The 25,625-nt window shown below is 37.4% G+C and overlaps 2 protein-coding genes across 5 annotated transcripts in view; both read left to right on the top strand.

Moving 5' to 3' along the window:
- ptprr (protein tyrosine phosphatase receptor type R) overlaps nucleotides 1-20,460 on the top strand; it is a 56,006-nt gene extending 35,546 nt beyond the window's left edge. For 3 of the 4 annotated variants that reach the window (XM_035944576.2, XM_035944575.2, XM_055006425.1), the window contains 11 exons: nucleotides 1,255-1,377; nucleotides 1,450-1,565; nucleotides 2,111-2,245; nucleotides 5,016-5,205; nucleotides 6,728-6,812; nucleotides 7,801-7,880; nucleotides 9,182-9,319; nucleotides 11,772-11,882; nucleotides 11,952-12,145; nucleotides 12,227-12,340; nucleotides 13,537-20,460. In XM_035944576.2, the coding sequence (XP_035800469.2) occupies nucleotides 1,255-1,377; nucleotides 1,450-1,565; nucleotides 2,111-2,245; nucleotides 5,016-5,205; nucleotides 6,728-6,812; nucleotides 7,801-7,880; nucleotides 9,182-9,319; nucleotides 11,772-11,882; nucleotides 11,952-12,145; nucleotides 12,227-12,340; nucleotides 13,537-13,630 (1,380 nt within the window). In that variant the 3' untranslated portion in view covers nucleotides 13,631-20,460. The remainder of the gene's footprint in view (nucleotides 1-1,254; nucleotides 1,378-1,449; nucleotides 1,566-2,110; nucleotides 2,246-5,015; nucleotides 5,206-6,727; nucleotides 6,813-7,800; nucleotides 7,881-9,181; nucleotides 9,320-11,771; nucleotides 11,883-11,951; nucleotides 12,146-12,226; nucleotides 12,341-13,536) is intronic. The other variant, XM_055006426.1, reaches the window with a different exon arrangement.
- A 2,279-nt stretch (nucleotides 20,461-22,739) lies between these two features.
- ptprb (protein tyrosine phosphatase receptor type b) overlaps nucleotides 22,740-25,625 on the top strand; it is a 50,143-nt gene continuing 47,257 nt past the window's right edge. Inside the window, exon 1 of the mRNA XM_023262522.3 lies at nucleotides 22,740-23,189. Within this exon, the coding sequence (XP_023118290.2) occupies nucleotides 23,124-23,189 (66 nt within the window). The 5' untranslated portion in view covers nucleotides 22,740-23,123. The remainder of the gene's footprint in view (nucleotides 23,190-25,625) is intronic.

The following is a 25,625-nucleotide window of genomic DNA, read 5'->3' as shown; positions in this document are numbered from 1 at the left end:
CAGCGACACATTTTGTCCACGTGGAGGCGACGCTGCACCACAAAAAAAACAGGTTCTGGTATAATGTGGAACTTCCTGTTGGATCTGATGTCTGTTAAACCTGAAATTAGATTTATACAAGACAGTATTTAATTCTCTGTTAGTTGTCAATCTGATGCTCAGTTTAATCAGTGAAATCTAAAACTGCAACGAGAATAAATAAAATTAAGGAGATTATTGTGACTCGTATCATCCTCTAAAGTTTGATGGACGATTCTGTAAAACAAAGACTAAGCAACCTGAATATTTTGACTTTACTTAACCTTAATTTAACCTTCTGAACTCCGCTGTAGCTGTTCTTCTGATAACGATTTACGTTTTTATGTTTTATTTTAAAGAAACCAGCAGCAGGTTTTAGGTTTTAGACGGTTAAACAGCATAAAATGTCCTAAAAAGTCTTGATTTAATTATGAAAATCTGTTAAAAAAAAAATTGCAAAAAATCTGAAAAGTTGCAGAAATTCAAATGAATAAATGTGTTTAATTTAAATCTGTTGTTTTTTGGTTCCAATTTTGGCGCCTTTATGTCTAATGTGATTCAAATGAATAATAATAACAACAATAATGATGATAAAAAAATAATAAAAAATATATAGTAAGAATAAAATAAAAACAATGACTATAATAATAATTAAAATATTAAAATAATGTAATTTCAAAAATGACAGTAACAATAACACTACTAATAAAGAAAACATAATAATAATAATAATATACATTATATATTTACATTATAATTATATACATTATAATTATATATATATATATATATATAACATAATAAAAATGAAAATATAATAATCATAGCAATAATAATACATTTTGTGCTTGTTGCATCTTTCAAAACTGGAGTGACAAGATCCTTTACAAAACATTAAAATACACAAGGCTTCAGAAAACAACAATAAAACATTGAAAAAAACAATAAAACATCAGCAAATACAGCACAGCTTGAACAAAAACCAAATTCTTTCCTGTATGAATGGATTTTTTAAAATATTAAGTTGAAATTAAGGATCTCAAGCAAATGTTTGACAGATTTTGCACCAAAATTGTTAAAATATTAATGTGTAAATGAATTTATTGTTCAATTTTCCTCTTTAAAAGATTAAAATTTGACTTTTTGACGTTTGTAGATTGTTTATTGTGATGTTGACATAAGTAAAACACTGGTTCTTCACCAGTGATTCATGTTTTTCTTCTCGTTTTATTTCAGGTTTTGTTCCGACTGAAGGAGAAGGTTCAGGTTTCTGACAGACAGCTCAAAGCTCCGCCCCCTGACCTCCACCTGACCCCAACCCTCCCTCCTGACTCTGCCCAGAGGTCAAAGGGCACCAAGGTGAACCCCGAACACCTGAAAATCTACCTGTAAACACCTGAACACCTAAATAAATATTTTCTGGGTTTTTAGGCGTCAGGAAGCAGCATGGTCCAGGCTGAGCTCCCTCCTGCTGTAGCCACGCCCACTCCCTTGCAGCAGCCAATCACAGCCTCCCGGCGCCTCGCTCCACCTGTCCCACTGCCCAGGTGAGTCTGCCGAGAAAGACAGCAGCGTGTCGGTGTCTTGGTGGCCTCCCTCACTAGGTTCTTTTAAATTTTTATGTTTAGCTGCTAAATTTTACTCAAATTCTTTTATTTTAAGCATCAATAAAAACTTAATTTTCCTCAGTTAACTGGATTATACCGTTAATTTTATGTTGTATTTTTACTTTTACTTTATTTTATTACTGATTCACGTTTACTCTGCCAACAATGAAACTGTTTAAATGATATTTCTATGAGAAAATAAATTATATATCGCTAAATTACTCTTTAGACAGCGCCACCTAGTGGAGTGGAGGATCGCTGACAGCTTCCTGTTTGTGTTAAAACTTCAATAAACAACATTATTTCCACTTATTCGCTCGTTTTTCTGCCATTTAAAAGTCTTTTTTGACTCGAGCTTCATCTGAAAGCTCCAGAACGAGTCGCCCAAGAGCAGAGATCCATTTATCAGCTGTGAATCTTGTTTTTTTTTTTAAACGATAAAGTTGCAGGTTTATCAACTGGATTTGTTCCGTTTTGTCTCGTAGCTCCGCCCTGGTCCCGGTTGCCAACGGCGACAGCCCCGCCCCCCTGGTCAGCATCGCCCCTGTGACAACCAATCACGAGCTGAAGCTCTGCCCCTCCCCTTTCAGGATGAAAGCTGCTGCCGGACTTCAGGAAAGGTGAGAAAAATTAGAACAAGAAAAAACAGAAAAGTAGGATAAAGTGACGAGTTCGAATCTAATGTCGTTAATACTGCCACCCCCATGCTTCACATCATGATGCTGCCACCTCCGTGCTTCACATCATGATGCTGCCACCTCCGTGCTTCACATCATGATGCTGCCACCACCGTGCTTCACATCATGATGCTGCCACCTCCGTGCTTCACATCATGATGCTACCACCAGCAGCATCATATGTTTTGTGTCTGTCAAACATATCATCTACTCTGATGGACATAAAGCTCCATCCTGGTCTCCTCAGCCCAAAGAACCTTCTTCCATTTGACTTCAGAGTCTCCACATGTCATAGGAGTCTTGGTGGCCTCCCTCTCTAGTCTCTTTCTCCTTCAGAGGAGTCATAGGAGTCTTGGTGGCCTCCCTCTCTAGTCTCTTAGGTCTTGAGGACGCCCTGCTCTAGTCAGATTTATTCATGTTTCATCTTCCATTTCTTAATGATGTATTTAACTGGACTCCAGGAGATCTTCAGGAACTTGGAAATGTTCTCATGTCTTCTACTAGTTTGGTGGTTTTATTAAAACCTTATTTGAGGACTTACAACGAGTCGACTTCATTGGTTTCCTCTATAACCGTATCTGCTGTGTTAGTTCAGGTCTGTCAGAGCTGCTGTGTTTATATGGAGGGAGGTGTTTCCTCACATTAAATCAGACGTTCTTCCGTTACACGACGTTTACACCTTACTGCAGGTTTCAGCACATTTATATAAACTTTACGTCCCGTCCGACTGATTTAGTGTCTCATGATTCAGACTTATTATGTTATAACTGCCTGATATAACCGTATTTATCGTTGGTTTAAGGCGTAATTCTCAACTAGTATCTCAGAATGCTCATTTAGGTATTGTTTAATCATCATGTTTCACAATTTGCAATATTCTGACTTGATAAATATCATAATTTAGATTTAGAGAATTACCCAGTTTGAACTTTATAAATGTCATTAGCTTAATTTTATCATAGTTTATTTAATGAATTCCCCAATTTTTATTAAATATGATACAATTTAGATTTAGTGCTTCTTATAGTTTTGTAAATTTAACTAAATATCTTAAAATTTTGATTAATTAAATTAATTAATTAAATCTCATAATCTTGTCAATTTGACTAAATATTTATTTATTTTGTGTTAATGAATCTCATTTTCTTTTAAATTTCATTATAATTTTCTTCATATTTTCAAAATATTTGTTTTTTTAGTTATTAAATCTCATTATGCTTTAAATTTTATCATATTTTTCTTCATCTTGACTTAATAAATGTCATATTTCCCTAAATTTGACTAAAAATCTAATAACTTTCACTTAATTGATTTTTTAAAAATAGAAATTTGATTAACTAGATCATAGTTTTAGTTTTAGTAAATCTCAGAATTTGTGAATTTAACTAAATATTTATTTATTTTAACTTAATAAACCCCATTGTTTTAAATTTTACATAATTTTTCTTAATTTTGACTTAATAAATGTAATTTTTCCCTAAATCTGACTAAAAATCTATTAATTTTGTCTTAATGCCTATTAATAATCTCATAAATTTGTCTGTCTCATTGTTTTGACTTTTTAAAATGAAAATGTGATGATTTTTAAATAGAATCCCTCAAATAAAGCCTTCTAACTAATTTTATTTACATTTTTCGATGCCACAATCTTTATTTTTCATCTCTTAATAAGACAATTTTAAGAATAAAAAAAGAACATGTAAAACTGTGATTAATTTCACATCTTCATCCCCTGAGAGTGGTTGTAGTTTCTGTTTTCTGGATTTATCCGGTTAAATCAGACCTCATTTATCATCATTAGTGCGTTTTTAAAGCTTTTAAATCTTGGCTGCAGCTCGTTTCCCTCCTGAAGTTTCATAACCTTCGGATAAAACACCTCCAGCCTCCATCAGTTACATCAGAGTGTTTCTGGAGGTCCGAACAGGAAGGAGGATCTGCTCCTGGCGGTGAGAACAGGATGTTTTTCCAGCGTCTGATTGTGAGAGTTTTGTTCTCTCTGGACGGCGGCCAGTCGGCAATCAGACGAGCTGGAAGAAGCAGCTTCCTGCCGAGGAAACGGGCCGACACGTAGCCGACGAACCCGACGAGTCACGCCCGACATGCTGCTCCGTCAGTGTCACAGATCTGTTCGCGAGTTTGGTTCATTCATCATAAATACAGAAATATCTTCACCTCAGAAGAGTTTTACAGCCTCTATTCTGAGTCACATAAAAACAGCTGCCATGAAAAACTAAAAAAAATAACAAAAAAACTTAAGCAGCAATTTAGGGATGTTCATGGCTCATTTTGCTTCCTCACAGTGAGGAAAAATTAACAAACAGTGAGGAAAAATTAGCCAAAAAGGAGGAAAAATGAGTGTGTAAATCACTATGGGCTAAAGTTTTGTCAATGAGCTCATTTTCTTTCAATATGGGGTTCATTTTTATCTTTGTAGGCTAATTTTTTCTCACTTTGGACTCATTTTCCTTCACTGTATTATCATGTTTCTCCACTGCTAGCTCATTTTCCCCCATACATGTCCACCACTTTCCTCTCGTTGCTTTATGTTTTGTTTTTCTCTTCTGGTCTCGTTTTGTTCTGCTGGTTTTCAGGTGATAGTTTCCTAAACTTTGAGCCGTAAATCTTCATCCATGAATCGATAAAAACTAAGGAAGGAAGTGGCTCTGACAGATTCTCTCTTTTTCCTTTTTTCCCTCCCATCCTTCCTCTACAGACGAGGTTCCAACGTCTCTCTGGTGTTGGACATGTCAGCCCTCGGCGCCGTGGAGCCCCTCAGCATCGCCATGGTAACGCCGAGGGAGGCGGCGGCCCGGGAGTACCTGCTGTCGGCGGGGCGACCGTTGACCCGACTGCAGCTCCGAGACGTCGTCCAGAACACCCACAAGCTGCACGCCGAGTTCGCTGTAAGTCCATGTGTTCAATCAGAACCCTCCAGCAAACGTTGAAATCAGGTTTTTATTATGACGCTATAAAACTCAACAACTAATATCCTGCTCAGTTTAGGTTTGAGTTTAGTTCCAGGATTTACTATAAATTCTCTCCAGAATCTGCTTTAATATTCACCTGCATATCAAGTTCAAAACTGAATTACAGATATTTCACCAAACCTGATAAAGCTACTGAACAACTGCTGGGATAAAACACTAAAGTGTTTTTAAGAGGGTTTTTTTTTTTTTTTTTTTTTCACAAAAACTACAAATTCTAATAATAGTAATAATAATAATCAGTCTTGGGCAGGCCTTGGACTTTTATTAGGAGTAGTTTAGGTTTGGTTTTGGTCCCAATTTTGTACTAGTTTCTGACTTTTTTAGGACTGGATTCAGACTTTCTTTAGTGGGTCTTTTTTTAACTCCAAGAACACCAAACCTACCATCAAGCATGGAGGTGGCAGTATCATGCTCTGTGGAACTGGAGCTTTCCACAAAGTAAATGGAATAATGAAGAAGGAGGATCACCTCCACGTTCTTCAGGAAAACCTAAAACCATCAGCAGAAGGTTGATCTTGGACACAGTTGGATGTTTCAACAAGACAATGAGCCCAAACACACATCAGACGTGGTAAAGAAATGGTTCCGTCAGGCTAGAATGAAGGTTCTAGGCTGGTCTCCCCAAAGTCCTGCCTTAGACCCATCAAGAACCTGAAGAAACGCGTCTGAGGCAGAAAGACAACAAGTTTAGTTGAACTGAACCAATTCTGTCCAGAGGAGTCAAAGAGAAACCAGAAGATTGAAACCAGAAGAACTGAACTGAAGAGGAAACTGACAAATTTAACCAAATATTAGCTTTGGGGAGTTAATCTAGCGGGTTCTATTTGAACTTGATCAGAGGAGTCAGCAGCTGTAGTCGACTGGAATCACTCAGGGGAAGTTAAGAGGCCATGAGACTAAGAAAAGTTGGTGAACACGACTTTCTACATCACCAAAACTGTTAGTTCAAGTTCCTGTTTGACCCATTTTGTCTTACTTCCAGAAGATCTTTAATAAATCTATGAAAGAACCAAAATACATGATTGTTTTTTGCAACAAAGATTCACGAATTTCAGTGGTTCCATCATAAAAAATTAAGAGTTATAGGTGTGTTTGGATGTAAATGTGTAGTTTCAATAAATAAACAGAAGGTACATCAGGTGTAGATATTTCCTGATTTTATAACTATAACAGTGGGCAAGTTAAATTAAATTGAGGCACTCAGGTCGACTTTTTGCCGTAATTGTAGGAAATTGAACATCTGGTGAATCTGACTTTAGCTCTTGATGCTGGAATAGTTCCGGATATGTTTGTTCTGATGATGGGATGTTTTCATCATCATTCTAATCATCAACTCCTCCTTGGTTCCTTCGTTTGCCTTCCTAATTCATCCTCATGTCAGGTTCGTTGTGTTTGAACCAGAAAATATCCATAAAACTCGTCTTTCCTCTCGTTTCAGGAAATTCCGATGAACTTCATCGACCCCAAGGAGCTGGACGTCTCAAACCACGGAACCAAGAACCGATATAAAACCATTCTGCCCAGTGAGTCCTCGCTGTTGCTAAGGAACCTTCCAAAGCAAACCCTCACCTCTCATTTCCTGTTGAACCAGGAAGTTGTTTTATGATGTGGGAGGGGCCTGAAGTTAAAGGCCAGCCGGAGAACATCCCACCTCCTGATGGTCGTGGAACAATAGACGTTCCGCAGAGAACAGTTTGTTCTCACAGCGAGGCGGGAGAATCGCCAGATGAAGATGTTATGTAACTCGCTCACACACAAAAAGAGGTCTTGGTTTGGTGTTTTTGGAGAGGAGGCGGGGTTATCAACATGGCCTTTCCTTCTGGCCAATCAGGAGAAAGGAATGCTCACCTGTCATTCAAAGCTTCCTGCGTTCCAGTTTCTGTGTCGTCTTTCTGAAGGGCTCATTGTGTTTCAGAGGTTGTGGTTGGTTCAGCTGATGGAGGTTTAAAAGTCAGAAACAGTCATGGTTTAGGGTTAGTCAGCTTTTATACCTGAGGATTACCTCAACGTAGTCGACCTCACCTGGAACACAGCTTGTTAAAGTCTGTCAAACTAATACCAGTACAATACACAATGTTCATGTTTATCAGTTGTTGTAGACTTTGGGCTCAAATGTGCTCAAAATGCCCAAAATCTACTTAAATCAGAGGCTAAAACATTCTCAATAAGTAGTTGAATTGAAAGTGAAAACAAGCATAAAAACTAGTCGAGACAAAGCTTAAAATAGGCTCAGAACAAGTCAAATTAGAGCCTAAAACAAGCTCAGAAACTACTTAAATTACAGTTTAAAACAGGCTAAAAAAACTACTTAAGATAAGATAAGATAGAGTTCTTTATTTCTCCCCACTCCAGGGGAAATTTACATTGTTACAGCAGTTACTTTAATTAGAGCCTAAAACAGGCTCAGTTACTAGTCAGACTTGATCTAAAATAACCAGCAAAATGCTCCAACGTTTCGTACTTTCTACATGAACGTCTGATCTACATTTTTCTCGTTGTCTTTTGTTCCAGATCCTCATTCCAGAGTGATCCTGAAGTCCAAAAGCTGCAACGACCTGCTGAGTTCCTACATCAACGCCAACTACATCCGGGTAACGAACTCATCTTTAGTTTTTGCTGCTTCTGTAGATGAGATTTTGTCTAAACTTGGACAGAAATCCGTCGACTTTATCACCTCTGGAATGTCTTCAGCTGCTCTTTGTTCAGTGAAAGTAAACAGAATCTGAAGTCGCTCTCAGACTCTCACACAATAGAAACTTCCTGTCAGGAAACTCCACAGAAAACATTTAAATTCTTAAAAAAAAAAACTAACAGATAAAATAGAACAGAAGGATTTTATTGTCACTAAATACAGAGTTTCATTCCTGCTTCGAGGTAAAATAATGTCATTTAAAGCAGTTTTTATTTTGGTGAGAAATTTGAGTAGATTTTAATTTTTTAATTTAAACTAAATGGAACTGAAATTTTAAATGAATGAAAATGTTTTGCATCTTTTTTAACTTCTTTTTTCCATCTTTTTAGATAATTTTTTGCACCTTTTTTTCGTTCTTTCTTTACATCTTTTTAAAATTATTTTTGGATAGTTTTTGTTCTTTTTTGCATCTTTTTTAGTTCTTTTTTGCATCTTTTTTAGTGATGTTTTGTATCTTTTTTAGTGATGTTTTGCATCTTTTTAACTTATTTTTGCATCTTTTTTAGTTATTTTCTGCATCTTTTTAGTTCTTTTTTGCAGCTTTTTTAATTATTTTCTGCAGCTTTTTAAAATAATTTTTTGTATCTTTTTTGTTCTTTTTTGCATCTTTTCATTTTTAGTTCTTTTTCATTTTTACAAATTTTGTCTGCATCCTTTTTGCATCTTTTTTAGCAATTTCTTTGCACTTTTTTTATTTTTGCATCTTTTTTTAGTTCTTTTGGCTTTTAAAAAAAATCTTTTCTTCATCTTGTTGAATTATTTTTTGCACTTTTTAAAGTTTTTTTGCATCTTTGTTCTTTTTTGGTCTTTTTTGCATCTTTTTTATTTTTTTGTACTTTTGAAATATATTGACTGAAAATGTACAAAAATGGGGTCGTCTACCTTTATTTTTGCACTGTAAAAACAAAATCAGTTTTAAATTCAGGTTTTCTCACCAAACGATGGAATACTTCATGGATTCAAGTTAAATTTAGTTTTTTAATGCAGTTTTTACAAAAATTAAAGTTATTTTTGTTGAACTTTAATAACTGATTTAGCAGGTTTGACAAGTTGTACCACAAAAACAAAAATATTGTTTGACAGTTTAAATTTCAAAGACCCTCGTTGAGCAGAAACTGTTCTGAAATGTTGATGATTTAAGGTAGAATGGCTTTTATAAATGCCCCGCTGACTCTGCTCTGTGATTGGCTGCCGTCTCAGGGTTACCTTGGCGACCACAAGGCGTTCATCGCCACCCAGGGTCCGATGGTGAACACGGTGAACGACTTCTGGCAGATGGCCTGGCAGGAGGAGGCTCCGGTCATCGTCATGATCACCAAACTGAAGGAGAAGAACGAGGTAACGACAAACGCAGAAAAAGAACGTTGAAGTCCGGACGGGAGCTCAGACTCTGGACGGTTTAACATCCAATAAGTTTTACTTATTGGTGGTCCCTCTTTTTAAAAAGGGGGACCGGAGGGTGTGTTCCAACTATAGGGGGATCACACTCCTCAGCCTCCCCGGGAAGGTCTATTCAGGGGTACTGGAGAGGAGGGTCCGCCGGATAGTCGAACCTCGGATTCAGGAGGAGCAATGTGGTTTTCGTCCCGGCCGTGGAACTGTGGACCAGCTCTACACCCTCAGCAGGGTCCTTGAGGGTGCATGGGAGTTTGCCCAACCAGTCCACATGTGTTTTGTGGATCTGGAGAAGGCTTTCGACCGTGTCCCTCGGGGAACCCTCTGGGGAGTGCTCCGGGAGTACGGGGTAACGGACCACCTAATACAGGCTGTCCGTTCCCTGTATGACCGGTGCCAGAGCTTGGTCCGCATCTCTGGCAATAAGTCGAACTCGTTTCCAGTGAGAGTTGGACTCCGCCAGGGCTGCCCTTTGTCACCGATTCTGTTCATAATTTTTATGGACAGAATATCTAGGCGCAGCCAGCATGTTGAGGGGGTCCGGTTTGGTGACCTCAGGATTCCGTCACTGCTTTTCGCGGATGATGTGGTCCTGTTGGCTTCATCATGCCAGGACCTCCAACTCTCACTGGATCGGTTCGCAGCCGAGTGTGAAGCGGTCGGGATGAGGATCAGCACCTCCAAATCCGAGTCCATGGTCCTCAGCCGGAAAAGGGTGGAGTGCACTCTCCGGGTCAGGGATGAGGTCCTGCCCCAAGTGGAGGAGTTTAAGTACCTTGGGGTCTTGTTCACGAGAGAGGGAAGGATGGAGCGAGAGATCGACCGGCGGATTGCTACGGCCTCCGCAGTAATGCGGACGCTGTACAGGTCCGTCATGGTAAAGAGGGAGCTGAGCCGAAAGGCGAAGCTCTCAATTTACCAGTCAATCTACGTTCCTACCCTCACCTATGGTCACGAGCTTTGGGTAGTGACCGAAAGAACAAGATCGCGGGTACAAGCGGCTGAAATGAGTTTCCTCCGCAGGGTGGCTGGGCTCTCCCTTAGAGATAGGGTGAGAAGCTCGGCCATCCGGGAGGATCTCAGAGTAGAGCCGCTGCTCCTCCGCGTAGAGAGGAGCCAGATGAGGTGGCTCGGGCATCTAATTAGGATGCCCCCCGGACGCCTCCCTGGTGAGGTGTTTAGGGCACGTCCCACTGGGAGGAGACCCCGGGGAAGACCCAGGACACGCTGGAGAGACTATGTCTCCCAGCTGGCCTGGGAACGCCTTGGGGTCCCCCGGGAGGAGCTAGATGATGTGGCCGGGGAGAGGGAGGTCTGGGCTTCCCTCCTAAAGCTGCTGCCCCCGCGACCCGACCCGGACCAGCGGTAGAAGATGGATGGATGGAAGTTTTACTTTAGTACGTTTTCACATTTTATTATCCAACCAGAACTGGAGGAAGTCTTCATTAAGATCAGAAAACGTTCAGTCTTCACAGAGATCAGTGCAGAAGAACTTCAGTGCACATTTTAACTTCTTGCTTTCACTCTTTCTGTAGAACCGAGTGTAGGTTAGAGTGTAAAACATGATAGAAACACATCAAGTTAGAGGCTAAAACTAAACAAGTCAAAACAGAGTCTAAAATAGGCTCAACAACAGTTGAACGTTGGTGCCTAAAATGCGCTCAAAACCAAATTTTGTTAAGATGTAAAACAGGATCAAAAGCTAGTTAAAGACGACCCTAAAAGGGGCTCAAAACAAGTCAAGACAGAGTTTAAAATGGGCTCAAAAACAGGTTGAGTAGAGTTTCAAAAAAGATCATTATTTTCCATCATTTTTTTGGTTGTTTTCCATCGTTTTTTGGTTGTTTTCCATCGTTTTTTGGTTGTTTTCCATCTTCTTATTGGTCACATTCCATCTTTTTTGTGTCGTTTTCCATCTATTACGGTTGTTTTACACCTTTTTTATGGTTGTTTTGCATGTTTTTTGGGGTTCTTTTCCATCTATTGGGGTCATTCTGCATTTTCTCTTGGTTGTTTTCCTTCTTTTTTTTGGTCGTTTAGCATCCATTCTTGGTCATTTTACATCTTTTTGTGGTCGTTTTCCATCATTTGAGTCAAACAACTCAAGTTAGAGCATAAAACGGGCTCAGAAACTTGTTAAATCTGGGCATAAAATGAGCTCAAAAACAGGTCAAGTAGAGTTTAAAAAGAAAGGCTGAAAACAAAGTCAAGAAATCAGAAACAACCTAAAACGGGCTCAAAAACAACTCAAGTTAGATTTCTTTGTTATTCCGTCACTTTCCACCTGTTTCCACGGCAGTTTCTCCTGACAAACCCTTAAATTCTGACGGTAAAATCTGAGTCCTAAAGTTTGTAAAACTTCCTAAAAGCAATTTTTTTCCTGTTGTTTCTCCAGAAGTGTGTCCTGTACTGGCCAGAGAAACGAGGGATCTACGGCCGGGTGGAGGTTCTGGTGAACAGCGTCAGAGAGTGTGAACACTTCACCAGCCGCAGCCTGACTCTGAAGGTAAACTTCTTCCTGTTTCCTGTTTCCTGTTCACCAGAACTGTTCTTTAACCCCGTTCTGCCCCTCCAGTGTGGGAATCAAACCCGCGAGCTGCAGCACTACTGGTACACATCGTGGCCCGACCACAAGACGCCCGACTCGGCGCTGCCGCTGCTGCAGCTGATGGCCGACGTGGAGACGGCTCGAGGTCCTGGAGGTCCTGGAGGTCCTGGAGGTCCTGGAGGTCCTGGAGGTCCTGGAGGTCCGGTCATCGTCCACTGCAGGTACTGAAGCAACCACCCACAATCTGAGCCAATCAGAGAGCCTCTCTGTAGTGATGTCATCATGACACGGGTCTGTTGCAGCGCTGGAATTGGTCGGACGGGATGCTTCATCGCCACGACGATCGGCTGCCGGCAGCTTCAGTTGGAAGGAGTGGTGGACGTCCTGAGCATCACCTGCCAGCTGAGAGCTGACAGGTAGAAAATACCGGATAGGACCGGTTTTAACGGTTCAACTGGGTTTGGTTTGAGTCGCTTTGTGGCTATTTTCTTTTTTTGTGATGTTTTACACCTTTTTGTGGTCATTTTCCATCTTTTTTTGGTTGTTTTACTTTTTTGGGGGTCATTTTTCCATCTTTTTTTGGTCGTTTTACTTTTTTTGGGTCATTTTCCATCTTTTTGTTGGTTGTTTTGCATCAATTTTTTGTTGCTTTGCATCATTTTTTGGGTCATTTTCCATCTTTTTTTGGTCATTTTCCATCTTTTTGCTGGTTGTTTTACATCTTTTTTTAGTCATTTCCATTGTTTTTTGGTCGTTTTGCATGTTTTTTTGGTTGTTTTACATCTTTTTTTGGTTGTTTTATATCTTTTTTGGTCATTTTACTTTTTTGGGTCATTTTCCATCTTTTTGTTGGTTGTTTTACATCTGTTTGGTGTCATTTTGCATCTTTTTGTTGTTGCTTTCTAACTTTTGTCAGCTGTTTTACATCTTTTTTGATCATTTTCCATCTTTTTGGTGTCATTTTGGATCTTTGTTGTTGCTTTCCATCTTTTTTTGGCCTTTTTCCATCATTTTCTTGATCATTTTCCATCTTTTTTTGGTCATTTTGAATGTGTTTGTGGTCGTTTTCTATCTTTTTGTTGGTTGTTTTTCACCTTTTGTTTCGTTTTGCATCTTTTTTTGGTTGTCTTCCATCTTTTTTGATCATTCTCCATCTTTTATTGGTTGTTTTGCATCTTTCTGTGGTTATTTTGGATGTCTTTGGTCTTCATATTTTTTGGGGTTGTTTTCCCTCTTTTTTTGGTTGTTTTCCAACTTTTTTTGGTCGTTTGGCTTTTTTTGTGGTTGTTTTCCATCTTTTTTGGTCGTTTTGCATGTGTTTGTGGTCGTTTTGCATCTTTTTGTCATTTTACATCCTTTTGCTCTCACTTTTGTGGTTGTTTTACATCTTTTTTTCCCATTTTGGGTATTTTGTTGTTCGTTTTGCATCTCTTTGTACTAATTTTGTGTCTTTGTGGATTTTTTTCATCTCTTCGTGGTCTTAGATGCCTTCTAGACCTTTTCAGTCACTCATGAACGGCTGTCGTCTTTATGATATTCCAGCTGCATAACACTGATAAACGTGTGATTTATAAATAAATTAACGACTTGATTATTGTTTTTGGTTGTACAGAGGAGGGATGATCCAGACCGGAGAGCAGTACGAGTTCGTCCATCACGCCTTGAGTCTGTACGAGTCTCGCCTCTCTGCAGAAACCGGCCAATGAGGAGGCTTCAGCCCACAGGTGTGTTACCACGGCGACTCCTCGGCAGCTAGATCCGACTGTTGGACTCTTGGTGAATCCGAAGCAGCTGTTTGAAATAGACGGACAACCAATCAGGACTTTAGTGGGCGGAGCCTGCTGAAGCTAAGAGGAGGTAAACTTCTGAGGATGGAATGTAATCCTTCTTCTTCTTCTTCTTCTGCTTCTCTGGTGTTTCTTCTTCACGTGTTGTTGGCGAGCAAAGAAGGATCTCCTCTTTAACCGCCTGAATCGTGTTTTTACCCTACTAACTGTCCTCTTACCTCTTTTCTGTAGTTTGAAACTGAAGGTTGGATAAACTGATGTGCTTCTGTGTCTTATAGGATTTCTACATTATTTTGCTGTTAGCCTAAACGACTGTTAGCTCGGCCGGTTGAACCAACTTCCTGTCGTATTTTAACCTGTAGTTTGGTCACTCTGGAGTTAAAACGACCTTCAGCTGGTGTTCAGCAGCGACTTTCACGTTCTGAGGTTCAAAATGATCGCAAAAATACCAAATATACCCGTTAGCTTTCAGCTCAGTTAGCTAAAATATGCTAACCGGCCATGTTTAAATGGTAATTCTACTTCAGTTCCACCTGACGAGGTGAACAAATACACAAGTTGAACATAAACTGGCTTCGTTTAGCCCTCCAAACTCCAAGAAGCAGGTTTTTTTATTTGTTTTTCTTCACTGTGGCTCATTTTTCACTGTGATATAAAGTCAAAAATCAAAAAAATAGCCTGGAATCAACCTGGAATCAACCTGTCCAATGTTGCTACCAACTCGAGATATTCAACTATTTCCATGTTTCCAGCTGTAGAAAGATGTTTCACCATTCTAAATGTATCTCCAACAACTTTATTTTATACATCCAGTAGGTTGGATTTTCCTCACATGATAGTTTTGGACAAATTTTGAGTCATTTTTAGACATTTTTTTTCAGTTATTTTGGAAAAATTTGAGCCATTTTTGACCAGTTTTCTCCATTATTTTCAACATGTTTCCAGGTTTACACCACTTTTAACAAATGTTGAGTCATTTTCTACACTTTCTTCAATTATTTAGAATTTTCATTTTCGATAATTTTTTATTACATTGGAGAAATTTGAGGCATTTTAGACAATTTTCTCAATCATTTTAGACAAGTTTCCAGGTTTCTGATTCTCTGACAAATTTTGAGTTGTTTATAGACAATTTTTCAGTTATCTTGTCAAAATTTCAGCCATTTTTGACCAATTTTGAAGCCATTTTAGACAATTTTCTCAGTCATTTTGAACAAGTTTCCAGGTTTCCATAATGTTTAACAAATTTTGAGTCATTTTAGACACCTGTTTTCAGTTGTTTCGACAATTTTAAGCCATTTTGAATAATTTTTCAAGTACATTGAAGAAATTTCAGCCATTTTTGACCAGTTTTGTAGCCATTTTTGAACTGTTTTCTCAATCATTTAAAACAATTTTCCAGGTTTCCTTCATGTTTAACAAATTTTTAGTCATTTTGGACACTTTTTTCCTATTATTTTGACAAGTTCAAGTCACTTTGGCCAAATTTTCAGCCATTTTGGACATTTTTTTCAGGCATTCACACAAGTTTAAGTCATTTTAGACAAATTTTCAATTACACTGGAGAAATTTGAGCCATTTTAGACCAATTTCTTCAATCATTTTGGACACTTTTCCGGGTTTCAGTCATTCTGACAAAATGAGTCATTTTGGACAATTTTTTTCAGACATTCAGAGAAGTTTAAGTTGTGTTAGACATTTTAAAAAAATATATTGGAGACATTTTAGCCATTTGGCACAAGATCGCAGGTAAAAACTGGAAATTTGAAGACTGAAAACTCTGAATTTTTTGCTACTTTGCTTTCCTGGTTGTGCTGAGGAGCTCGAAATTTTTGTTTTTTTACCCGATCTGGTTTGAACAAATGATTTATTTTTGGCTACTTTTTAAAATTTTACATGTAGAATAAGGTGAATTTGGTGAAATATCGTGATTTTAAGCTGAGATTTGCGTAGTTTTTTCCAATGGTACAACACGCCACGTTATTAGGACCGTCGGAAAGATAAAAATCGATTTGTGTTTATTTAAAGATAACTTGTTTTTCCAATCCACCAGTGGGATTTTGGGTTCAGAGGATTAAACACCAGTTTCATTTTTACTTTTTAATCTGAGGTCCCAAAAAGACCGACCTCCAGCCATACGAAACATGCTAATAAATAAGCTCCTGCTAAGCTAGTTGTAGTAGATAATAGCTAATTTTAGCTTTAGTAGCTCAGTCCGCTTTATCGCTAATAAATGGATGCTAATATATAAACTCATGCTGTAGCTAGCATGCTATGCTAACACATAACCCATTAACTCTCGTATCCTGCTGCTATGCTAGCCGTTTAAACAACAACAACTGTTATTTTGGTATTTTTTAACAAGTACAGCTCCAGTCTAAGAATTATGGGAGCTGTAGTTTTTGGATGAAATCATCATCATTTTGTCTTTGTTGTGTTTTTTAGGTATTCAAATTATAATCTCGAGCAGAAACCCATCAGTATTGTGGGGTTTTTTTTTTTTTAGAAATACCAGTGAATATAATTGGTAAAATATGCAAATAAATGGAAGATAATGGCGCAGAATTTATCTCAAAAGTTGCTTTTAGTCAAAGTTTATGGATTCTATTCATTCTTAAAATTAAGGCTGCCAAAGTTTAGGGCCAAATTGAAAAACACGAGTCATTTCTGACACATTCCTGACACATAAATCTAAATTTCTTGCTGCTTGGTCTCACAGTTTACATTCCATCTTGTAGTTTCCAGCCTCCCCTGTTGTGTAAAACGTTGCTTTATACCAAAAATGTGAAATAATTTCCGTCACGATGGTGCAGTCATCACGTCGATGTGCTGTTGTACATTCTGTTATCTAGTCAGTATCTTATTTTGGTGTATCAGAGTAATAATAACTTTATTTTTATACCGTTTTTACATGTTTTCGATGTCTTTAGCAGCGATCAGCCGTTTCTTGACTCGCATTGAAAAGCCTCATTATGTCTAAAAGACCGACTGGAATCAACTATTGGCTTCTGCTTTGACATCCCAGAGACAATCTGAGGATAAAGATCTGAAACTTCACCCTGTTTAAGCAATAAGTTTGAAATTTTCCTCCAAACAAATGAGAGACTAAATTTGCCAAAAACAATCAGAGTCCAGAAAAGGATGGTCGGTTTTTGTATATCGATGCGTTTTAGAGCCGAGACGAAAACGTCGAGGCGTTTTTCTCACTCCTGTCCAGTGTTTTAGGATTTTCCAAGGTTTCGACGGTAATGCCAGTAACGATGAACATCCGACGGTGTACAGAACATGTTAAAGTGCTATTAAAACCCAAACAAAACACGGAAATCTTGCTGCTACAACTGGAAGCTTCTGGATAAGACGTTTTCTATGTACCAATAGATTTTTAATCTTTACTTACGATACAATCGCAGGACTCTGGACCCGAGTCTCTTGTCTATACGTACTACTTGCCTCCTGGAACGTCGCCGACTCACTTTTTGCCTGAAACTGGATCAGTCGGCATTTTGAAGTGTGTTAAACACTTGGTTTGAGCTGCCTGAGGTGAAAGTGGATTTGTACTGGACGGTTTTCTCTGCAGAAACAACAACACACACTGCCTCTGACGTAGTATTGTGTCTGTACAGTAGGATGTGCTTCATGTCCTGTACTTCAGTGTTGTTGACTTGACGGAGCTTAAAGGGACCCTAAACACTTTATTCGTAGGGAAATAAATCTGGAGTTGACTTGAATTTAGATGAGATTCGCAGCCTCTCTACTGTCGCTGGTTTTGTATAATTTTCTGATGGAGACAGGGTTCTACTTTCCATTAGTTTAACTACACACTACTGCTAATTTAAGAGTTAAATCCTTTATTTAGCATAAAGCACATTAACCGAACATGCGGTAAAGTGACATTTGTCAACAAGCAACCAAACAATAAAGTTTTCAATCTACTTAAGATTGTTAACTTCATCAAAGAAGAAACTACTGGGTTTACTGTAGAATCATAAAATCCAATGTTAGCTTTAATTAGCCGTGTTTCTGTAACGTATTTTACTTATTTTGAAGTGTCGAACCAAGAAAAAAGTTCATGGAAAGGCAAAATATGAAGAAAAAACTAAACAATTCAGTAGAAAAAGGAAAAGAATCAATGACTTTCTTGGGAGATGGAAATACCTTTTCTAAGTTTTGATGTAGCGACCTTTTATGACTGATTGTTTCTTTCGTTGCTTCGTCTTCGGACAGCGTAAAACTTGACCAACACCGACTGACAATCGAGAATATTTACAACTTTCACTGATTGAAACTATTCCTGGAAACTTCTCTCCATTTTTCTCTTATAGATGAAAAAAAAGCTTTGTTTCTTCTTGTTCTTCAAGATTTTTGTTTCAAGCAGGTTTATCCAAAGCTGTTAATGGAAACAAGGCTAATTAGCATTTTCTTTGGTTTTTCTATTTGCAACATTTCAAAAATTTGCCTTAAATTTCCTTGATTGTTTGGAAAACATGATTACTGACTTCTTCTGAGTTTTGCTATTGCCACCTGGTTCAGGAATTCCTCTGACAGCTAGCTAATGCTACTGCACTTTATTGTAAATCTCACCTTAAACCATGGTACTGAAGCTTATTTTGAAAAGAATTGCTTTGGGAACTGAAATGACATTTATCAAAAATATCTGCAGCATTAGTTAGTACAATAACTATTGAAAGATGGCTTTTGGCGCTAGCAACATTAGCTTGTGGAAGAATTAATTTTAGCTAGTCTAAAAGATGGTTGTTTGTGTCACATTATCTTATTGAAGAACCGGTTAAAGCTAACATTAAAGATGGTTCTTTGTGTAACAGTAGCTTGTGAACAAACCAGTTTTAGCTTGTTGTAAATGATAGCACTTTTTAGAAGCATTAGCTTGTGGAAGAACCGGTTTTAGGTCATGTAAAAATAGTTATTTGTGTAATATTAACTTGTTTTAGAACCAGTTTAACCCATGTAAAGCTAGCTTGTAGAAGAACCAGTTCTAGCTCTTTTAAAAGTATGTTCTTTTAGTAATGTGAGCTTGCAGAAAGAACTCTTTTAGCTAAGGTAACAGATGTTTCTTTCAATAGAATTAGCTTGTGAATAACCAAATTTTGGGTCCTGTAAATGATGGTTTTTTGTAACATTAGCTTAGTGGAAGAACCAGTTTTAGCTCATGTGAAATATGTTTTTTGAGAAAGGTTAGCTTGCAGAAGAACCAAATTTAGCTAATGTTATAGATGGTTCTTTGAGAAACGTTAGCTTGTAAAAGAGAGTTCATTAGTTTGTGGAAGAACCAATTTTAGCTAATGTAAACGATAGCTCTTTTTATAACGTTAGCTAGTAAACAAACCAATTTAGGGTATTTTAAATCATGTTTTTGTCTGTAACATTAGCTTGTGAAAGAACCAATTTCAGCTTATGTGAAAGGTGTTTCTATATGTAACGTTATGTTCTAGATGGATCGGTTTTGTAAAAAATAGGACCAATTTCAACTCAGGTAAAAGATATTTTTCTTTAACAGTAGTAGTAGTAGTACAACCAACTTTAGCTAGCATAAAAATAGTTCTTTTTGTATCATTAGCTTGTTTAAGAACACATTTTAGCTCATATAAAAGAGTTCTTTGATAACGCTAGTTTGTAGAACTAATTCTCGCTCTTTTAAAACAATCTTTTACTAATGTTAGCATGCGCAAGAACTAGTTTTAGCTTATATAAAACATGGGTTCTTTGAGTCACAGTGTGAGGAAGACTAGATTTTAGCTCTCATGAAAGATGTTTTTTTTTTTGAGAAAGATTAGCTTGTGGAGGAACCAAACTTGGCTAATGTTATAGATGGTTCTTTGAGAAAGGTTAGCTTGTCGAATAACCAAGTTTAGCTCCAAATTTAATGTAAAAGATGGTTCTTTCAGTAACGTTAGGTAGTAAACAACCCAATTTTGGCTCTTGTAAAATGTGTTTTTTCTGTAATGTTAGCTTGTGAAAGAACCAATTTCCGCTCAGGTAAAAGATGTTTGTTTTCAGTAGCATTTGCTTGTGGAAGAATCGATTTTAGATCTTGTAAAAGACAGCGCTTCCAGTAGCGTTAGCTTACAGAAGAACCAATTTCGGTTAATGTAAATATTTGTTCTTTGCTAACAACAGTTAGGAAAAGAGACAATTTCAGAATATGTAAAAGTTGAATTGAAGCAGCCACTCGTGTATTGACTTATTCTTTTGTTAACATTATATCTCATGACAAAGTTTATCCATAAACTGAACATTTAGCTCATTATTAACTTTGGGTTCGGAAATGGGTTGGTCGGCAGCATTTTTCAGTTGCTGGCAAAATAGTTTTGCAAGCTAGCAGGAAGTGGGTTCTGATTTGTATAAAGTTTTATTTGTGCAGTAAAGAGAGGAAGTCCTGAACTAGAAGGCATGAATTCTGGGTGCGAAGTCATATTTCAAATCAGCCGTAACAAGTTTCATGAACACTTGAAAGAAAAGTGTGTATAGACCCTCGTTAGCAGCATAAATATTAGGGTCCCTTCAAACTTCTCCTGTGTGGGCATTACGATCCGTCAGAGAACACTCGATGCTGTTAGTGTACATCCGTTCTACTATTCTACGTTTGGCTTTTTAATGTATTACTAATCAACTTGAATGTTGTAATGGTGCAGAACATTAGCCACTGAGTAGTGCTGTAACCTCGTTATCTACTCTATATATTGTTACCTGTAATCTGTACATTAAAAACACTGGACATGAAGAACGTGGAACCGTGTTGGACTGACTCAGAACCTCCTGGTAACTCTTCTCCAGAACAGGTAGGAACATGTTTACACGGGTTAGTACCAACTGGATCCGGTGGGTCTAGACAACTTCACATCCCAGCAGAAATGTAAGTGTTCTAAGAAGGTTCTACAACATTTTCTCGTAGTTCCCAGAATGTTCTTAAAGATGAGAAAAAGTTCTAAAAATGTTTGGTAATAACTTTGACTGTTACGTCGTAATGTTCCTGAAACTGAAATTTACACTGAAGGTGTTCTTCCATTGTTAGCATGAAACATTGGGAACCTTGTGGAGATGTTTTACTAATGTGTTCTCTCAACAACGTCCTGCAGGCACCTTTGTTGTTAATAACATTACAAGAATTTTCTCCAAAAACCATCTGATTTGTTTGAAAGTTGCATTGAGAACCTTGTTCTGGCCAGACTGAATCAGAACATCTCTGGAACCTTTCTAAGCACTGCTATGTAGCTAAAAATGTATTTATTGTAAAACTGTTCTAGGAAAGTTGTAAAAAGTTCCACTAATGTTTTAGGGTAGAAGTTTTTCTTTTAGCTGGAGAGTGTTCTTAAGGTAGATAATGTTCTCTAAAGACGTTCTAATAATGTTGGGTGAAACCATTATAAATGCTACACTGGAGTGTTTTTCCTTTGTTGTCATGGAGCATTGTGGAAATGTTTTCTCGATTCTATAATGTGTTCCATCGACAGCATCCTCAGAGCATCCTCAGAACATTGCAGGCAGAATGTCCCACCTTTGTTCATAAAACAGATTACAGGAACAGGACTCAGGAACATTTGGGTAACTATGGCTTTGAGAACGTTCTTCCTTTGTTAGCATGGAACATAATCTTTGTAAATAATCCTCTAAATCTTGACGTTAAAATGTTCTGTCTTAGTTTACTACTAACCCCATGTATCAGGGAACAGTTGGTTCTCTTAGTATGTTCTACAAGAAACAGGTGATTCTGTCGAGACTGAGCTAGAACATCTCTAAAATCTTGTGGAGCACTGTTAGCTTCCTAGAATTTATTTGTTGTCGAACTGTTCTGGGAAAGTTCTGCAAAGTTGTAGTAAGTGGAAGTTCTTCTTTTAGCTGCTCAGAATGTTCCTCTTAAAGGTAGATGATCAAACATCTCTGAGGTCTCTGGAGAGCATTTTTGGAATTCTGCTTAATGTTGCTTCAGTCGGTATTTGTATAAAACTTTGTAGAACTTGTAGTTAACGTTAGTTTAATGTTGTGGGAACATTCTCCGCTGTGTGGGCTGATTCCTGACCAGTGAACTCGTGGATCTTTTGTTCCTAGAAACTATGAGAGAGAGTGGAGGGGACAGGAAGGAAGGAAAGAGGTGTGGATGACTAAATGTAGCTCAAACCGGCTGAAACAAAAAGAGTTCAACCTTTAGCTGCAAATGCTGCGAAATAGAAGAATCAGTCGGAACTTTTATGTTCGCATTCAAGTCTGGAGTAGAGTTCATCAAACGTGGACGTCTAATTATGAGGAACTAACCTGATTTCTTTAAAATAAGTCGACCTTACATTAAAAATAACATACATAAAACAATAGTCCTGTACTTTGTCATATCAGTAATGAAAATTAAGTGTTGATCTTAAGACTAGAGACCTAAAATAAAACTTGTTAGTTGACCCAACATCTAGAGAATCTGAACTTGCAAACAAAACTAAATTCACACGCAAGAAATGACATCATTTACAGGGTAATTACAAAATAAAACAGTCATTTAGTGGAGAAATGGTAACATAAGGTGGCAGAAATTTAATCTCCACAATTTTAGATAATCATTATTTTTTTGGTTGTTTTACTTCTTTTTTTGGTTGTTTTGCATCTTTTGTTGGTCATTTTCCATCTCTTACTTAATTTGTGTTATTGATGATTTGATGATTGATTAACTAAACTTACTATTGCACAAAATTCACATCCTAAAAGTGGGCCTAATGTGAATACTACAAAATGAAACGTGTGAAATCTTATGGGATTACATGAATTTATCGGCTTTTATGATCTTGAAAAGGTTTTGTCTACTCTCTAGACTTAGAGAACGATAATGATGGATTTATTTAGACTCGTGGAAACTGAAATCCCAGATGAAGCCACATCAGAAGCCGGCGGTGACAAAGCAAAACTTTAAACTCTCGGCGACGACGGCGTCTCGGTGGGGTTTGATCAAACGCTCGTCTCTATTTTTAGCCGCTACCTCTGCATAGGTGAGCCGCTATTGTAGCTCCAGGACTATTTATAGCTGCCGTCCAGCTCGCTTTGTGACTCAGAGCTGTTGGCTTGATTGAGGAAGTCCGTTAGAGAGTTTAAACCCGCAGACAGGCAGGAAAAGAGACAATAAAGGAGGTGAGACAGGCCGAGGAAACAGAGGAAAGACCGAGTTTCAAGTCTGAGAGCTCTGAGTCGAGGATGGACGTCGGACCGAACCTACAGAAACGACGAAACATCTGGAGAACATAAGGAATGCCACCAGGAACTACTGTTTTCTTAGACTTTTAACCAACGTTTTTCCTTCCAGCTTCAGTTTTAAGGATATTTTCTGACTTTAAGCAGTGAAACTAAACCAACGTTTCCTACCTCAGCCTCAGGATTATGGTGGAGTCTGCTCCCTGTGAGGATCTAACGGAAGGTCAAAATGCTGAAATGTAAAGTTAAACGCTGTTTCTGGTTCGTCTTGGTGCTGCTGCTGCATCTGCTTCAGGTGAGTTAAAGTTTATCGTCTGCGTAGAAAATCACAGTTAAGGTGTTTAAAATGCAACATCAAAGTAATGGTGTCGGGTTTTCTGCAACAAATGGTGTTTCAATGTGTGGTTTAAGTTGGTTTTTAGAAAAAAAGCGACCAAAGACATTTTTCAGTGCAAATAACATATTTATTGCACTTTATTTATTTGACAGGGACAGTGCACATTAATGAACGTCTATTTAGACAGCAATAGACGTAAATATGCTGGATTATAGCAACAATGCTACTTTACGTACCTAACTTTAGTTGTTGTGTCTCTTAAGCTAATATTAATTCATATTCTCATTCGATTTTAGCATATATTTGGCAGAAAAATGGTGAAAAGACTGTTTTCAAATTGACCAACGTACCTAAAAATTCAGACGAGGCTAAAAATCTGAGACACTATGAAGGGTTTTTTGGAGAAAAAAAAACTTTCTCAGTATTTTAAGCAATGTTTCTGTCTAACAACCAAATAATCCAGATTTTTCTTGATAAAATAAGGAAAACGTAAGATTCAGAAGATGCAGAACAACAAAAACAAGACATAAATGACAGAAGTGAGACAAAATGACATAAAACAAGACAAATGACAAAAAACAAAACAAAAACGAGACAAAAATTAGACAAATGACACAAACGAAACCAAAAATGACAAAAGCAAGAAACAAAACTACAAAAAAGTAGACAACATAAGCGAGACAAAAAAGAAACACAAAATGACAAAAGTCAGACAAAAAAGAACAAAAACAAGGAAAAATATTACAAAAATAAGACACAAAATGACCAAAAATTACACAAAACAAAACAGGCAAAAATTTAGCAATAATTGTAAATATGCCAGATTATAGCAACAATGCTACTTTACACCCCTAACTTTAGTTGTTGCGTCTCTTAAGATAATGTTATTTCATATTCTCATTATAGAATATATTTGTCAGAAAAATGGTTAAAGAGTGTTTTCAAATTGATCAACATCCCTAAAAATTCAGACAAGGCTAAAAGTCTGAGACGCTATGAGTTTTTTTTGAGAAAAAAACTACTTTTCTCAGTATTTTAAGTAACGTCTGTATGTGCAACATCCATATAATCCAGATTTTTCTTGATAAAATAAGGAAAAATTAAGATTAAAATGATACGTATAGATGAAGTCAGTGCAGAATGAAAACCATTTTTAGGCAAAAAAATAAATGACTTTTGGAGATCCTGTTTTCTTTTGAACTGCAAATCAGATTTTAGAGGGCTAGTCTAGTTGATAAAACAACCTAAATGTTCTCGTTTAGTGCCACTTTTATTTCACTCCGTATGAAAAAAACGGGTTAAATGTACTGACCGTGGAGAGAAAATCTAACTTTATTAAATATAAAGATAACTTTGAGTTTTATCTGCTTAAAACTTTAAAGAAACACAAAACAGAAAAACTCAAACTGCAGATTTTTGACACTTTCAGAAAAAAGTTTTGGTTTTCTTGAAGATTAAAACCAAAATAAAACTCATAAAAACGCGACTGTCTCAGCTAATTTGCACAAATCGCCTCCTACTGGCCAGCTGTGGAAACTACATCAGCAGAACAACACTAGAACATTATTTTATCACTGGTTCTACTGTTAGGTTCTATCCTTGATGCACGTTTTTGTTGTCCAACAATTTTATCGAGACAAACTCGTTAAAGGTAGAACATTCAGTCGTTTTGTTAGAGAAGGTTCTCCTATTAAATGTCTACACAGCAATAAAAAAAGGAACAATGTTCTCAACAGAACGTTCAAAAAAACATCAAGATGTTATCAAGACCTCAGATGGCAGAACTTTCTTTATAGGGCGTTGTTGTTAGCCACTTTGTTGATAGAACACATCGTAGAATGTTCTTTGAGACGTTTTCACAGCGATGCAAAAGAAGGATGTTTTTAATGGAACATTTAGAATAAATGTTTTCACGATGTTCTTCAGAACTCATGATGGGACGCTCTTTGTAGGACGTTCTTGTTCTGTGATATATTAACAAAGGTGGAACGTTTTGTCTTTTTGTTGAGAGAACACATTGTTGAATGTTCTCCTTTAAGACGTTTCCACAATAATACAAAAGAACTATGCTCTTAATGGAACATTTAGCCTAAATGTTTTCATGATGTTCTTCAGACTTCAGATGACGGAATGTTCTTCATATGACGTTCTTGTTCTGTGATGTATTAACAAAGGTGGAACGTTCTACCTACAACGTTCTGAGGACATTTTTGGGAACACATGATCAAACGTTCTTAAAAACTATAACCTAAGAAGAACGTTCTCAAACTATGTCTCAAAATTATTTTCCAGATGTTTTCGAAGCCTCGGATAACGTTTTAGAACGTTCCTGTAATGTGAAATGTTGAAGCTAGAACATTTTGTCTTTTCGTTGAGGTAACACATTATAGAAAG

Source organism: Amphiprion ocellaris, chromosome 21 (genome assembly GCF_022539595.1).
Source record: "Amphiprion ocellaris isolate individual 3 ecotype Okinawa chromosome 21, ASM2253959v1, whole genome shotgun sequence".
NCBI classification, from domain to species: Eukaryota; Metazoa; Chordata; class Actinopteri; family Pomacentridae; genus Amphiprion; species Amphiprion ocellaris.
Note: the sequence above shows the minus strand (reverse complement) of the source record. Positions and strands in the feature narration are given on the sequence as shown.